The following is a 14,850-nucleotide window of genomic DNA, read 5'->3' on the forward strand; positions in this document are numbered from 1 at the left end:
TTAGTTGAGGTTTATAAAAATAAAGTTTTACAAGATAATCTGTTTTTATTCTTTTCAAATGGCCTCCAGCCATCTTAGGACAGAAGGAAGGACAACACAAAGTACACAAGCACCTTCCCGCTGTGCTTTCACTCAATGCACGGCGATGATTCAGCGCTCATGCATATCTTACGCCGCTGGGCTACTTTAGTCACTGTCCCTGCAGACTCAATCCTCAGACCTTTCCATTTCTGTTTTCTCTCTTTATTTTGTTCAAATGTAACCAAAGACATTTTCTCCCTCTTTCCGTTCCATTTTTTCTGGGCGTAAAAACATCCATTTGAAGTTTAACCTGAACCCCTGCAGACAGAGCGAGGCTGTGCTGATAGTTCTAAAAAAAAGGCTCTTTTAAACAAGTAAGTTTCTCTGTGTTTTCCAGGAGAGAAAAATAAATAAAAGCCCCCGTCATGGCACGGCGACGGCCCCGGGCCCCCGGAGAGCTGTGCGGCAGATGTACCCTTGAGCAGAGAAATGTGTTCCAACCAGCGCCACATAAAACACAGAAAAGCCATTCTGTTCCTCATTTACAGATATAAATCTGGGTGTTTCGCTGACACTCACCTCTGGGTGATACTGAGACTAACGCAGCAGTGGCTCCGCTAATGTGAGCGGGATGCACTTTGCATGGAAACCGGAGCTCTGGTTCTACAAAAAGCTTGGTCTGATATGTCAGCAATAGCTGAAGACGTTCAGTAGGGAAAACTGCACTGATTTTATTTACATGTGACTTTGAGACCAAAGTGCTATTTATAAGTGGTGTTTGTTATTTCAAGATCTTCATCCTACAGTTGCGTAAAACCGCCTTAAGATAAGAAACCCTTAGTTATGCATGGGGAAAGAAAACTGTTAAACCAGTCTAAGTTTGACCTGGTTGGATGATTTCAGAGGGCTTTGAAACCTCAACACCTCCTTACTCAATACAGTATATCGTGTAAATACAGAAGAATTTCTCTAATCAACCCCCAAGCAACCATCCAAACACACTAAAAACCACCAGAGCCTTTTAGCAACCGCATAGTCAAATTCTAACAACCACCCAAACACTTTGGTAACCACCAGAACCCTTTAGAAACTACAGAGTAACACCCTTGCAACTCCCCAAATCATCACGGCATGAGTTTGCATATGGAAACATACTCACATTTACTTCAGAGCTGTGTAAAAACTATTTTACAGCATGCTGATGTATAGTGTTATATAGGTATCATTGACAGATGATTCCTAAATATAAGTCTCTTAATTCTGAAGCTGTTCTTTGTTTGAGGGGTTTAAGCTCACAGTAGCGTGAGGTTTCTATTAGTATGTATGACTGATGATTTGAGCAGCGTATTGAAATGAGCATTGAAGCCTGACATTGGCTGTCAACGCGCCATCAACTGCATTTCCCGCAGATACAGAAGTCACCTGCACATCTTCACTCACAGACTTTGACGTCTCAGACAAGCAAGCGTCTCCAAGCGTTCTCTGCTCTTAAAAGAGGAGCTGTGGCAATGCATACTGAAACAATGCCACGCTGGGGTGGGGTTTAATAGACCGCCATAAAGGAAATCACTTCTTTCATTCCTAATTATTTTTTATATTTATATAAATTATTCATTACTATTATTTTATTATTTAATTAATTATTATATATTTCAATAGGTTATAAATAATGCATATTATCTCAAACCAGCATTACAGAGTGGCAGGCTTTGAGTAAACTGGTTACTGCAGAATAAAACTAGCAGAATTTTTTTTCTAGTATGATGTAATTTCCCAAAGAATTACAACTCGATCAAGCTTTTCCAGTTTAACTCAATAATCAGATCAGACAGCGAGTCCTTTACTATGGGAAACAAAGACATCAATGCAGTGCTTACATTTGCTCATATTTTTGAGAAACATTTGTAATGGGTTTGCCCTTAATAAAGATGGATTAACAATCTTGATTTGTCATTTGAATATGATATGATGTGTGTTTATGTAAATGTGCTCTTTAGGCATGAAGGATAATATGACACGGGGAAATATTAAGATGTAATGTGTTGACAGTTTAATTAAACTGTTGCAGGTGAAGCTTAAACATCTGCTGCTCATCAGCCGACTGGAGCAGAACGAGCATCTGTCAGAAACACGTATATTAACTTATTATGGAGCAGAATCGATATGCAACAGGCGCTAGCTGCATGACTTACCTATAACTCAAATTGTACAGTAATCATGCATTAAAGTGTGTGACCATCAGCGAAATGTCTGATGTTTCCTGTGCATCAATATGATCAGAACAACATCTCCGAGCTACACTAATGGCATTATCATGTCCATTAAACTATTATCTGGCACTATAACCTTTACTCCAATAAAATCTCTAAGTACGAGATCTCTGCCAATCACACACCGCTCAGTCTCCATGAACTTCACACCGATTCACATGCTGAAGATAAATATTTCAATGCTCTTACAAATGGAATAATGTTTGTCAGCCTTTAGATAGAGGAAGAAAAACAACTATGTTCAATACATGCACTTTCTTTCTATTTCCAAACACTCTGTGAATCATAAAAAACATTTCAAGGATGATTTTCACAGCACAAAAAAATCTGAAAAGCACCTTTTCCTTTCACTTCATCCAAAACTTCAATTCAGTTTGGCTCAGTTAATATAATAAACATGTTGATATAATTTTGATTATAAAATTGATTTAAAAAAAGATAAATAAATAAATAGACTTCACTTAAACACCCTGGCAACCATATAAACCCCACTTAAATGCCTTAGCAATCACCTTGACCCCATTTTAACACCCTAGCAACCATCAGACTCTACCTTAACACCTTAGCAACCACCTAGACTCAACTTAAACACCCTAGCAACCACATAAACTCTACTTAAACACCTTAGCAACCACCTAGACTTCACCTAGACACCCTAGTAACAACATAAACCCCACTTAAACACCTTAGTAACCACCTAGACTTAACCTAGACACGCTAGTAACGATATAATCCCCACTTAAAAAACTTAGCAACCACCTATACACCCTAGTAACAACATAAACCCAACTTAAACACCTTAGCAACCACCTAGACACCCTAGAAACCACATAAATCCCACTTAAACACCTTAGCAACCACCTAGACTTCACCTAGACACCCTAGTAACAACATAAACCCCACTTAAACAACTTAGCAACCCCCTAGACACCCTAGCAACCACATAAACCCCACTTAAAAACCTTAGCAACCACCTATACTTCACCAAGACACCCTAGCAACCACATAAACCCCACTTAAACAACTTAGCAACCACCTGGACCCCAATTAAACACCCTGGCAACCATATAAACTAAACTTAAACACCTTAGAAACCACCTAGATTCCACTTAAAGCCCTAGCAATCACTGGACCCCACTTAAACACCTTAGCAACCACTTATACACCCTAACAAAAATATAAGCCCCACCTAAATACCTTAGCAACCACCTGGACTCCACTTAAACACCATAGCAACCACATAGCAACTGTCAATCACCCAGAACACAGTAAGTTAATGGTGGTGAGTTCTGCATTAGTTTCTGCATGTGCTGGTTGCTTCGTTTACAGGTTTGTGTCAGAGTTTAATGCTTCATAAGCCCCAGTGGTTCATCCGATCTCCTCTGGGAGGTTTTATGAGGATTTGCTCGCTCTGAATCCCCTTGTACGCCGCAAGCACCCATTAATCGATGATAATTAGACTCTAATTTAATTACAGACTCTGACTGCTGTCGGTGACTCATTTCCAAACTTTCCTGCACCGCCTCATCCGATCGCATTACCATTTGGAGTAAACAGGCCGTCTGATCGGCGGCTCATGGCGCAGCTACATTATCTACATCAGAGAGCGACACCAGCGATTCTCAGCCGCCGTACGACGGAGAAAACGACTCCCTCTGCTTCCTCTCTCCTCCGCAGCGCAGGAGCCATCAGCCGAGACAAATGCACATCCTCTTGTTACAATTAATTTGTTTCTTGTTCAGCGTGAGCCCTCAGTGAAGGATTTAATTAAGGCCTTAACCGGCATATCAGAGAGAGAGAAACAGAGAGAGAAAGAGAGAGAAAGAGACGGAGGGGGGGGGGGGGACCGAGAGAGAGAGAGAGAGAGAGAGAGAGAGAGAGAGAAAGAGAGAGACAGAGAGAGAGAGAGAGAGAGAGAGAGAGAGGGGGGGGGGGGGGGGGAGACCGAGAGAGAGAGAGAGAGAGACCGAGAGAGAGAGAGAGAGAGAGAGAGAGAGAGAGAGAGAGAGAGAGACCGAGAGAGAGAGGGGGGGGAGAGAGACCGAGAGAGAGAGAGAGAGAGAGAGAGAGACCGAGAGAGAGAGAGAGAGAGAGAGAGACCGGGAGAGAGAGAGAGAGACCGAGACCGGGAGAGAGAGAGAGAGACCGAGAGAGAGAGAGAGAGAGACCGAGAGAGAGAGAGCGAGAGAGTGAGAGTGCGAGAGAGCAAGAGCGAGTTTCTACTAAACTTTCCCTCTCATGTTTGAGCAAGATGTTTTACTTCAAGTCTTTATGTGACTGCAGAAGCTTCATGAAACTCTAAAACGCTCGATTTAAGGCACGATGCACTTCTAATTTATAATTTTCAAATATTTAATCCATTCTTTCACATCTCTTTTACTTATTTTTAACATGATGAGTTTGTCTGTCCATGTTAAATAGAAAAAAATCCTGCATGATACTACACAATCACAGATAAAATCATGAAATGTAATGAACAACTACACTGTACTGCTTGAAGTACGTTTCAAAAGAAAATACCATTTCAGTCTTTCTACTTTAAAATCTAATGTTTAATTTAATGTTAATGGTTTAGTTGTGAAATTTATTAGCGATTTCGGAGAGAAAATGGTTTTAAAGTAAATTCAAATCTTATTTTTAAGTGTATGTAGAGCAGGATTTTAAGATTTTGTTCATTCGGTTAAACAAATCCTTCAAGTAAATAAATCATTTTGAATGATCATTTGTTCATTATGATACTTAAACACTACTGAAGTCTCTTAAATGTGATTTTACTAAGGAATAATAACACTATTTTCAGTTGCGAATGAATCGGAGTGTTTTAACAAAAAAACTTTTAATGATTAAGTGAATCATATAGAAGACTCTTAACCCTTACCATTGAATCGGTTCACAAAAAAGATTGAAACGTCTTAATTGTCTTATTAAAATAATTAAATAAAAAAAAAACATTAATCCTTACCTAAAACTCACTTTTAAGTGAACAAATCATATTGAACGGAAGACTGTTCATTCATTACTTGTAATGTAAATGTCATTATGAAGCTTAATGCTACTGAAATCACTTAAGATTTGATGATAAGCAATCTTTAATAAAGCATAGTAAGACATTTTTTAGTCGTAAAAGAATCATAACAGAAAAGATTCATTTTTGTTGGCATCTACTGGTGTAAATATGAAATCTACTGAATCACAAAAAGACTGAAATGTCTTATTTTGCCTTATTAAAATGTGCATATTTTCAAATCATCTGTCTCCTTCAAAATTATTTGTTCACTTAAAACCACATCAACTCTGGGGACCCACCGGTGGGTCCAATATTGCATATGCCTAATTCTATAAAAATCTAAATAACAGCTGAAGTGGTTAAAATATTTCAACAAGATTAAAAAGAAAATTTTTAATAAAAACATAAGACATCATTCAGTTGTTATTGAATCTGTGCTTTTTAGCGAATCACTTGTAATGACTCATACTGTATCTACTGCCGGAAATATATGTAATCTGGACACCGAACAAATTAGTGAATGAATCTTTTTTTGTGAATAGATTCAAAAGAATCACTGGGATGAATCAAATTCCTGCTGTGGCTTAGGACAAAAACTCTTTAAAGATTCATCACACAGCGCAAGTAAAACACACTTTTTCTGACTAAATACGTTGATTATTTACTGTTATTTTTCAGGCAAGTCACTTGGGATGAATGTTAATGTTTGCACAAGACCAGATGGATGATAATGTAAATCCAGTCAGAGAGGACTGTGGTGCAGTATATCTGTGTTCAAATATAATGAGAGTTATAGATCTTTGCCATATCGGGGGATTTGATCAACAGACTCCAGATCTGATCTGGTCTTATTCTAATCCTGACTGAGGCTCTGAATCCCCACACAAACACATTCCTCCATGAACGTCACGTCTGAAGCCCTGAAGAAATCCCTCAACGAGTACAAACCAGATTAAATCTCATATTTGTCAGCGGAGTCCTCTAAAAATAAACTACATTACTTCATGCAGCACCAAACTTTACTAAGTGGGAAACACTTTACAATGAGGTTCCATTTGTTCACATTAACTATTAGCAAGAACCAACAATGGGAAAAATAAATAATAATAATAATAATCTTAGATAATTTAAAAATACACAGCAGAAAATGATTTATTGAAGATTTATTTAAGATTCATGGAAATTTACATTTCAGTTTTTCTGCTTTAAAATTTAATTTAATTCACTGAATTTCTAGCCATTTTTTGTGAAATTTACTACCAATTTATGAGTTAAAATTGTTTCTACACCATTTTTTTCACTGTATATTATTAAAATCAAAAGATATATCGGTTAAGATTATTTAATAACTAATGAATAACATGAAACAACAGATAACAAAGATGATTAAATACTGTAATAAATGTAAATATAACATTAACTAATGGAACCTTATTGCAAGTCATAAAAATATGCGACATGTATTTGATTTTTATCATGTTAAACATTCAACTCACATGTGAAATTAACTATTTAAACCAATCAAAGTCATAAATGTGAGAATGTCCTTCTCAAATATCTACAAAAATGAACAACGACAAACACTAGATTATTGTTTTAGCATGTCAAACTAAACTAAACAAATGACACTAGATTTGATATTTTGTATCTCATGAATGGCATTCAGCCGTTTTCCGTGTTAGAAGCATTTAATCCAACTATATCCAATCAGATTGCATTTCTATGTGTGTGTGTGTGTGTGTGTGTGTGTAACACATGATGATGATTAACATGCACTTATCAGACTCATGCAGAACTGAACAGAACAGAACTGAGGTAAACATGGAGGGAAGGGAACTAAAGTGATGAATCAGGGCTGATGTGCGTGTCGATGCACTAACACAGTGCAATGGGAAAACTGGACTCCTGCGCATCATGAAGCTCTTTCTTGTGCTCTAAAGGGATTTTTCATCAGCGAGCGATCAGATCAGATCAGATCCCCCCCTTCAAACCGCAGCAGCAAAGAGAATCTCCTCCAGAGAGGAATTACCATCACTCCAGCGTTCGCTGTGATGAATGATTTAAAAAGCTGGGTTTAGCAATGCCAGGGTTTGGTTTGGTCTTAGCATCCATCATTTAAAGCACATAACAGCAGCGGCAGACGCAGGAGCTCAGGCTGGAGTTTGAAGGACGGAAGTCACTGGGTTTGGAATCATGCATGGAATATCAAAAGAGGCGAGGAAGAGAAAGCACTGCAACTAGTTTTCACAAAGTGGTTACTTACAGGTAGTAAGTGTAGGAGTGATAGGATCTTCTGCCGAGTGGGGTGGAAGGGCAAAAGCAGTGGTGGAGAGGGTGGAGGGGGAATGGAAATGGAAGGAAAGAAAAAGTAAAAATATTAATGTCTGAAAATATAGGAAAATGAGCAAAACCTGATATGGTGACACATGTGACGAGTTCTGTTCTGCGTGTGTGCTTTGTGAGGCGGAGCTGTGGGCGGTGCCTATGGTGTGGGCGTGGCAGTCACTATTAATATCATTTACATCTCATTAAGGGCGTCCTCAGACGTCAGTGCAGATTAAGGATTAACTCACATTCTTAAGCTTATTTATTTATAAAACCAATATTTCAGCCTTCAGCCTATTTTAAGATATAATGAATTATTATTAATCCCTATAAAAAGTCTGATGGTAGAAATTTTGAACACAATTTTTGCACCTCAACAGTTAGGTGTGTGTTTCTTAAATACATAAATAATCGAGTAAACTGGTTGTGATTATCTTGTGCTTTAATAATTTTAGTCTATGTATACATGCATTTACATTGCGTTTCATTAATGAGACTGCACCTTTTTCAATTTCTTTTTTCTTTTACCTTGGTTATTGCTTAATATGTCAGTTTGACATTTTATCTCATATTTCAACTTTTCATGCCATAATTTTGAATTTTTTCTCACAATTAAGACTTTATATCATAATTATTACCAAGTATACAATAATTTGGATTTTTTTTAATGTCAGTTTCAACTGTCAAAATTTTCGACTTTTTATCTCATAATTAAAGTTTTATCTCATAATCATGAATACTTCATTTCTGAAGCTTTGGTTTACTGAATACATTTACTTAACAATTTATTAATTTTCTTAATGTTTATCTTGTGCTTTATTAAAGACAAAAATGTCAGTTTTTGGTCAACTTAATTTTTCTAGAAGGATGTTTTCAGTGTTTTGTCAAATATCGATCAATTCTAGACCTCATTCATGAAACGCAAGCAGAAATAATTCTGTGCAAACCATTCTCACACACAAAAAAGCTTGCATTTAATCGAACGCAATCATTTATGCAAGAACAATTTACATGACTTCATTCAGCTTGTGTTTCATTAATGAGACTAATCTCTCACAGCTTCATTTTCATTTGTCTAGTACAGGGTGAAGAGAGAGAGAGAAAGAGAGAAGAGAGGACATAGAGCGGTTAGAAACAGGCTGATTAGCTCTCGTTACAGGCAGAAGTAGTGAGTTTGGACTCGGGTTTATAATTCTGCAACATACATGAGCTCCAAAAGCAATTCTAGCACCCTAAGTTTATTAGTTGTCTCTCTTAATAGTTAACTCAGTCCTGACTCAATTACTGAAGTCTGTGGATATGGATCCCATCAAATTACACTGAGATTTAACATGTGATGCCAAGGTCATTATGCTAAAAACGGCCCGGCCGACGCATACAAACAATCTGACGGAAATCACATTGTCAGCAAAATGAAGGCATCCCTCTTCAAATGTTTGGCCATTTTGAGGCTCAACAGCAGAATCAATAGAGACAAATACCCTTATTCTGAGAAGGTAATGACTCTCATTAAAAACATATTTACTCGGCCCTGCCTTCAATTTACATCTGAAACCACTGAAACGTGCTCTGAATCTAAAGCAGGACTGGAGGGTTTTACTCCAGCTGAGGACGGATCTAATGTAAACTCGCCCGGAGCAATGCGCCCTGGGCGTCTCTTTGAAAATAAAAAAATAAATAAATGCCTTTCATCAATTTTTCTCTCTTATCTTGCTTTTCTTTCACTCTTTTCTTTTTTCTGCACAAGATAAACTACTTATATAAAATATTTGTGCTATTTCCCGTCGCCGGGTCATTAAAGCGAAGCTGTTTGTTTGAGAGCAGCGCAGGGAAAAAAAAATTAATATTTCATCAAGCAGCAAGTATTGGTGCCACAAACTGTGTAATGGTGCTTATCAGAGCGATCAAATCAATTAGTCTGTGTTCAGCTGACAAAAGGGTCTGTTTGAAAAGCGAACAGAACATCAGCAAAGATTCATTTGACTTTCATGTGTTCATGAGCACACTGGATGTACCATGACACAGGGAGATTTCTGTACGGTACAGCAGCTCTCTGAAGCTGAAGTGAGTCATTTCATCCCACGCTCACACACTCTCTCATATATTAATGCTCAAAGTCACTGGAAGTGAATCAGAGGCAGTTTGAATCAACAGTGTGACACTTCAAAACATTCTCAACCAATCATGTGAGTTTGGGGGCGAGGCTATCAGTTTGCTTGAATTTTTATCTCATAGTTAAGTTACTTTATGTAAGTTTTTAATTTCACAATTATGACTTTTTATCTCAATGACTGTCATCATACTTTTTTCTTTCAATTATTGCTTAGTATGTCATAATTGTACATTTTTATCTCATTTTCAAATTCATATCATAATTTCAACTTTTTGTCATATTTCTGACTTTACATATGTTTTCATCAAATCTCATTTGTCACAATTAACATTATATTTCATAAATTATACTCGTCACAATCATGACTTTTTTTTAACTATCTCATAATTTATATTTTGTCATAATTTCAACTTTTTATCTCAATTACTGATTAGTATATAAAATTTTACATACTAATCAGTAATTGAGATAAAAAGTTGAAATTATGACAAAATATAAATTATGAGATAGTTTAAAAAAAGTCATGATTGTGACGAGTGTCATTACATCATTTTTTTATTTCATTTGTCACAATGACTTATTTCATAATTCATAGCTTGTCACAATTATTACTTTATCTTGTCGATTTTTTTGTTGCTTAGTATGTTTTTTTTTTTTCTTTTCATGTCAGATTTGTAACTTTGTACCTTATAATAATGATCACCTTAGGATATTTTATCTCATAATTGATCTTTTTATGTTACAATTACGACTATTATATTAGATTTTAGTTTTTGTCATAATATAAATTATTGCTTAATGTGTCTTTTTTATTTTTTTATTACTTTCATGGCACAATTTAGACTTTACAAATCATAATTATGACATTAATGACATAATTATTACTTATTATCTCATAAGTTAATATCATAATTCTGATTACCAAAGCATGATCTTTCTCACATTTAAATGCTTTGTCATATCATAATGTTCAGAGTCTTTATTAGTGAGTCACTGGCCCTTTGACCCTTCAACACTGTGACACATTCTCGGCCAATCACATGAGTTTGGGGGCGGGGCTATCCGACTGACAGATAGTGGGAGTGCGGTTGTGCTTAAATGACACACTTCATCTTTAAATGAATTAAACACAATTTCATGTTAATCAGACGACATATTGAACAGAAGTGAAGCTCTCTTACCGTTTCTTCATGACCAGTACCACGCCGAGAAAGATGATGACGAAGAGCAGGATGCCAGCGATGACGCCAGCGATCTTCACCGTGTGATCCGTCTGTTTCTCGGGTTCCACCGCATCAGGCTTCTGGGTCGCAGCACCTGGAACAGGAAGTCCAGACAATCATAGCCGAAATGAGTCACTGTGATCATGATGAAAATACAACACATGGGGCCAGTCATGTGATGTACAGGTATACTGTAAATACTGACACTAGCAGAAAATTAGTGTGCTTTTTGTTAATAAAACAGGTTAGTATTAGCAGACAGTTAGTCAAGTTATTTGATCGGTTGATTATACTGGCTTTGCTTGTAGGAAAGAAGAAAAACGACAAATCTCAATAAAACCACATCAATGAGAGTAAACAGAGACCACTCCTGAGTTTCAGAAGAGATCTGAAGAATGTCTCAAACTGTGCTCAGATCAGACAAAATACTACAGTTTGCAATCAGATCTCAACATGAACTCGAGCATTTCTCACCACATACAACAAACCTCGAATGATCTCGGCTTTATTTCTCATAAGCAATTTTAAGGACAGCAACTGAGACAAAGGTATAACTTTTTATCTAATTTTATGCCATAATGATTACTTTTTGTCACAATTAGATGTCCTACAGTATCTCTCAGCTTCTTTCTCATAAGCAATAATCTGAGACAAAGTTGACACTTCAATGAAACATCCCGAGAACTAAAATCATGAAGACATAAAAAGCAACATCTGTTTGTTATCTAAATGGACTAAAAGCAGCTTCGGTTGTGGCACAGAGGAGGAACAGCGAGTGTACGAGTGGTCAGAGAGAAACAGAGCGAGCGCGTTTGTTTACTGTATAATGTGATGCATGTCAACTGTGTGCCCGATGAAATATCAATTTCCTGCACTAAATGAGAAGAGGATGAAAAATAGTGTGGATGCGATGCACATTTGAGCTGGGCCGCGGATCGGTTCCTCCTGCCAGCTACGCTTTTTCAATCAAGGCCTGACTACATCCATCAGCCGGGCCTATGGGCTGCCGTTACCATGGTGATGGATGAGCAGGTTCCCGTGTTTGGGTTCGAGTTTCTGTTTTGCCACAGGTGATTCCCAACAAACAACAACAAAAGAACTGCTTGCCGACAGATACTCACAAATCTATGGAAGCCCATTTCTGCCACATAAGAAAAAAATAATAATGGTAAATCATAATTATGAGATAAAAAGTTGACAAAAATAATGACAATTATGACTTCATTATTAATAATGCAATCATTTCTATATGTCATCATTTCAATTTCTCATTTTGCCTTTTTATGCCGTAATGACTTTCTATCTCATAATTATGACTGTCACAGTTATGACTTATCTCATAACTGAATTTTTATGCCATAATTAAAACTTTTTATCTCATAATTATGACTGTCACAGTTATGACTTATCTCATAACTGAATTTTTATGCCATAATTAAAACTTTTTATCTCATAATTATGACTGTCACAGTTATGACTTATCTCATAACTGAATTTTTATGCCATAATTAAAACTTTTTATCTCATAATTCCAACTTTTTATCTCATAATTATGACTGTCACAGTTAGGACTTTTATCTCATAATTGACTCTTTATGCCATAATTAAAACTTTTTATCTCATAATTCTAACTTTATCTTGATAATTTCGACATATTAATTTGGATTTTTATCTTATAATTATGATTTTTAATGCCATTACTGACTTTTTATATCACAATTCCCACTTTTTGTCACAATTTTAAGTCAACTGCTGCTCAGAATCTCATGACTTTATATCTCATATTTTCAACTTTACGTGCCATAATTTCAACTTTCTATCTTATAATTATGAGTTTTTGTTCATTTGAACTTTTTATCTCATTTTGATCTCATAATGACTTTTGAGCTCATAATTTTGACTTGAGCCACTTTTATCTCATGGTTTTTATGCCATAAAGAAGTTTATCTTAGAATTTCTACTTATGTCATAATTTTTATTATTAATGTCATAATTCTTTTTAAGCATATCAGTTTCAACTTTATACCTAATATTATCAACTCTTTTTGCCATAATTTAGAATTTTATGTCATAATTGTTACTTTTAACACCAGAATTACAACGTTTTTATCTCATAATCATGACTCAATTGTCATGTCATAATTTTGACTCTTCTACCTCATTTGCCAAAACATAATTTTTTCTCTCATGTGGCAGAAATAAGTTTATATTCAAAACCACTGTATGGAAACAATATTGACTTCATTATAAATGTTGTCGCCTTATTCTGCAAATCATGAAAACGTTCTGGACCAAAAAAGAAAACAGAAATTGAGTATGTTTATTAGCATAAGTGCAAAAATCTGTCTAGGCTTTTGTTATTGTCATGACGCTCATTTGCATTCTGGAGTCTGAATTTCTTCAGACTGGATGGAGGCGAGAGAAAGTGTTTAAAGACAGACCGCAGGCTACAGCGAGGGTTTAAGGAGGACGACGATCGGCATAAACAGACTCGCTTTATATGACCAGAGGTCAAACCATCACAGTCTCGCTCACAAACAAACATGCAAACACTTAGAGGAACAGAATCCATGATCATGCATAATGATTCAGTAACGGATCGAAGAGGCGAGAGATCTGAAGATGTGTTTACATAAGTTTTAATTAAAAAAGCCAATTTTCTCTTTACTGTTCATCTGTGGAAAACATCACTTCAGTATTAAACATCCACAATGAAATGATTGACGAGTGAAATCAATGCATTTCACAGCGGCAGATGAGAGCCTTCACCTGGGTCTATTCAACAAACAGTCAATATTGAAATGTAATTTTCTGACAGGTCATGCATTGCAAAAGCCTTGGGTTTCGGGTTTGGCGGGGTCATATTTATTCCTTCGACGGACATCGGTGCTGAATAAAAAGCAGCTAATTTAGTGACTCCTGCACCAATGTTTATTTCCCACAGTAAATGTGTGTATTCAGTGTACAGATTCAGCTAATGGAAAGTGACCTTCTACAGGAAGCAAACAGCAGGGATCAAACGAAGAGCATCAGACAGACGGTAACCCTGAAAATCCTCAATTACCTTTTTAACCTGCATCCATTCAGGACTAAAACGAATCAACAAACACTTCTTTACACAACAGTCATGGGTTACACCAATACACATGGAAGAAATATTGAAATATACCATATAGCACTACATAATTTTTTTTTTTTTAAGTTACACAGAAAATATAAAAACGTTAAAAAAAAAGCACGGAAACCCAGCTCACATTTAACCCTCAAAATCAAAATAAAAAAATGTGAAAATTCTATTCAGCATAAGAGCGAATATAATTATGAATAGCGTATCAATATTTTATGATTTTTTTTTATTGTGACATATTCAACAAAATATTTTTTTTTTGTCAATGCATCCAGATATTTTATATTACATAACATTATTAATTATTATTAGATTTCTTCTCAATGATTCTCATTGCTACAAAACCTTCATTTTCTTATGTGTGTGTGTGTGTGTGTGTGTGTGTGTGGATATATACATGTTGGGCAGCATAACAAATACTGCCAGGATATCAATTGAAAAGCTAAATGTTGTTATTTTCACATTATTTTAATGACAATTTTTTGAAAATCCAAAATCTTTATGCAAAATGTTTTATATATATATATATATATAGTGAATAATATAAATAAATGTAAATATTAATGTATTTATTTATTTAGGAGGGAAATATGACCTGGACATGAACGCACACACACAGTGAACAGAAACGGTCTTGGTTTAACACACACAGTGGATGGTAAAAGTTCTGACCTGTTAGTTGGCTGTCGCCGGCAGCGGGTGCGATACGCACATACGGCGTGGTGAGCTGAGTCATAATAATGGCAGCTAGAACAAGAGAAGAG

The 14,850-nt window shown here is 36.1% G+C and overlaps 1 protein-coding gene across 11 annotated transcripts in view; it reads right to left on the reverse strand.

Moving 5' to 3' along the window:
* The window catches only part of LOC132124467 (receptor-type tyrosine-protein phosphatase mu-like), a 217,330-nt gene that overhangs the window by 87,904 nt on the left and 114,576 nt on the right, over window positions 1–14,850 (reverse strand). For 4 of the 11 annotated variants that reach the window (XM_059535472.1, XM_059535477.1, XM_059535471.1 and 1 more), the window contains exons 14-16: window positions 14,759–14,833; window positions 10,918–11,053; window positions 7,562–7,591 (exon numbers count right to left, since the gene is read on the reverse strand). In XM_059535472.1, coding sequence (XP_059391455.1) covers window positions 7,562–7,591; window positions 10,918–11,053; window positions 14,759–14,833 — 241 coding nt within the window. The remainder of the gene's footprint in view (window positions 1–7,561; window positions 7,592–10,917; window positions 11,054–14,758; window positions 14,834–14,850) is intronic. The other 7 variants (XM_059535480.1, XM_059535479.1, XM_059535482.1 and 4 more) reach the window with 3 other exon arrangements.

This window comes from Carassius carassius, chromosome 42 (genome assembly GCF_963082965.1).
Source record: "Carassius carassius chromosome 42, fCarCar2.1, whole genome shotgun sequence".
Lineage (NCBI taxonomy): Eukaryota > Metazoa > Chordata > Actinopteri > Cypriniformes > Cyprinidae > Carassius > Carassius carassius.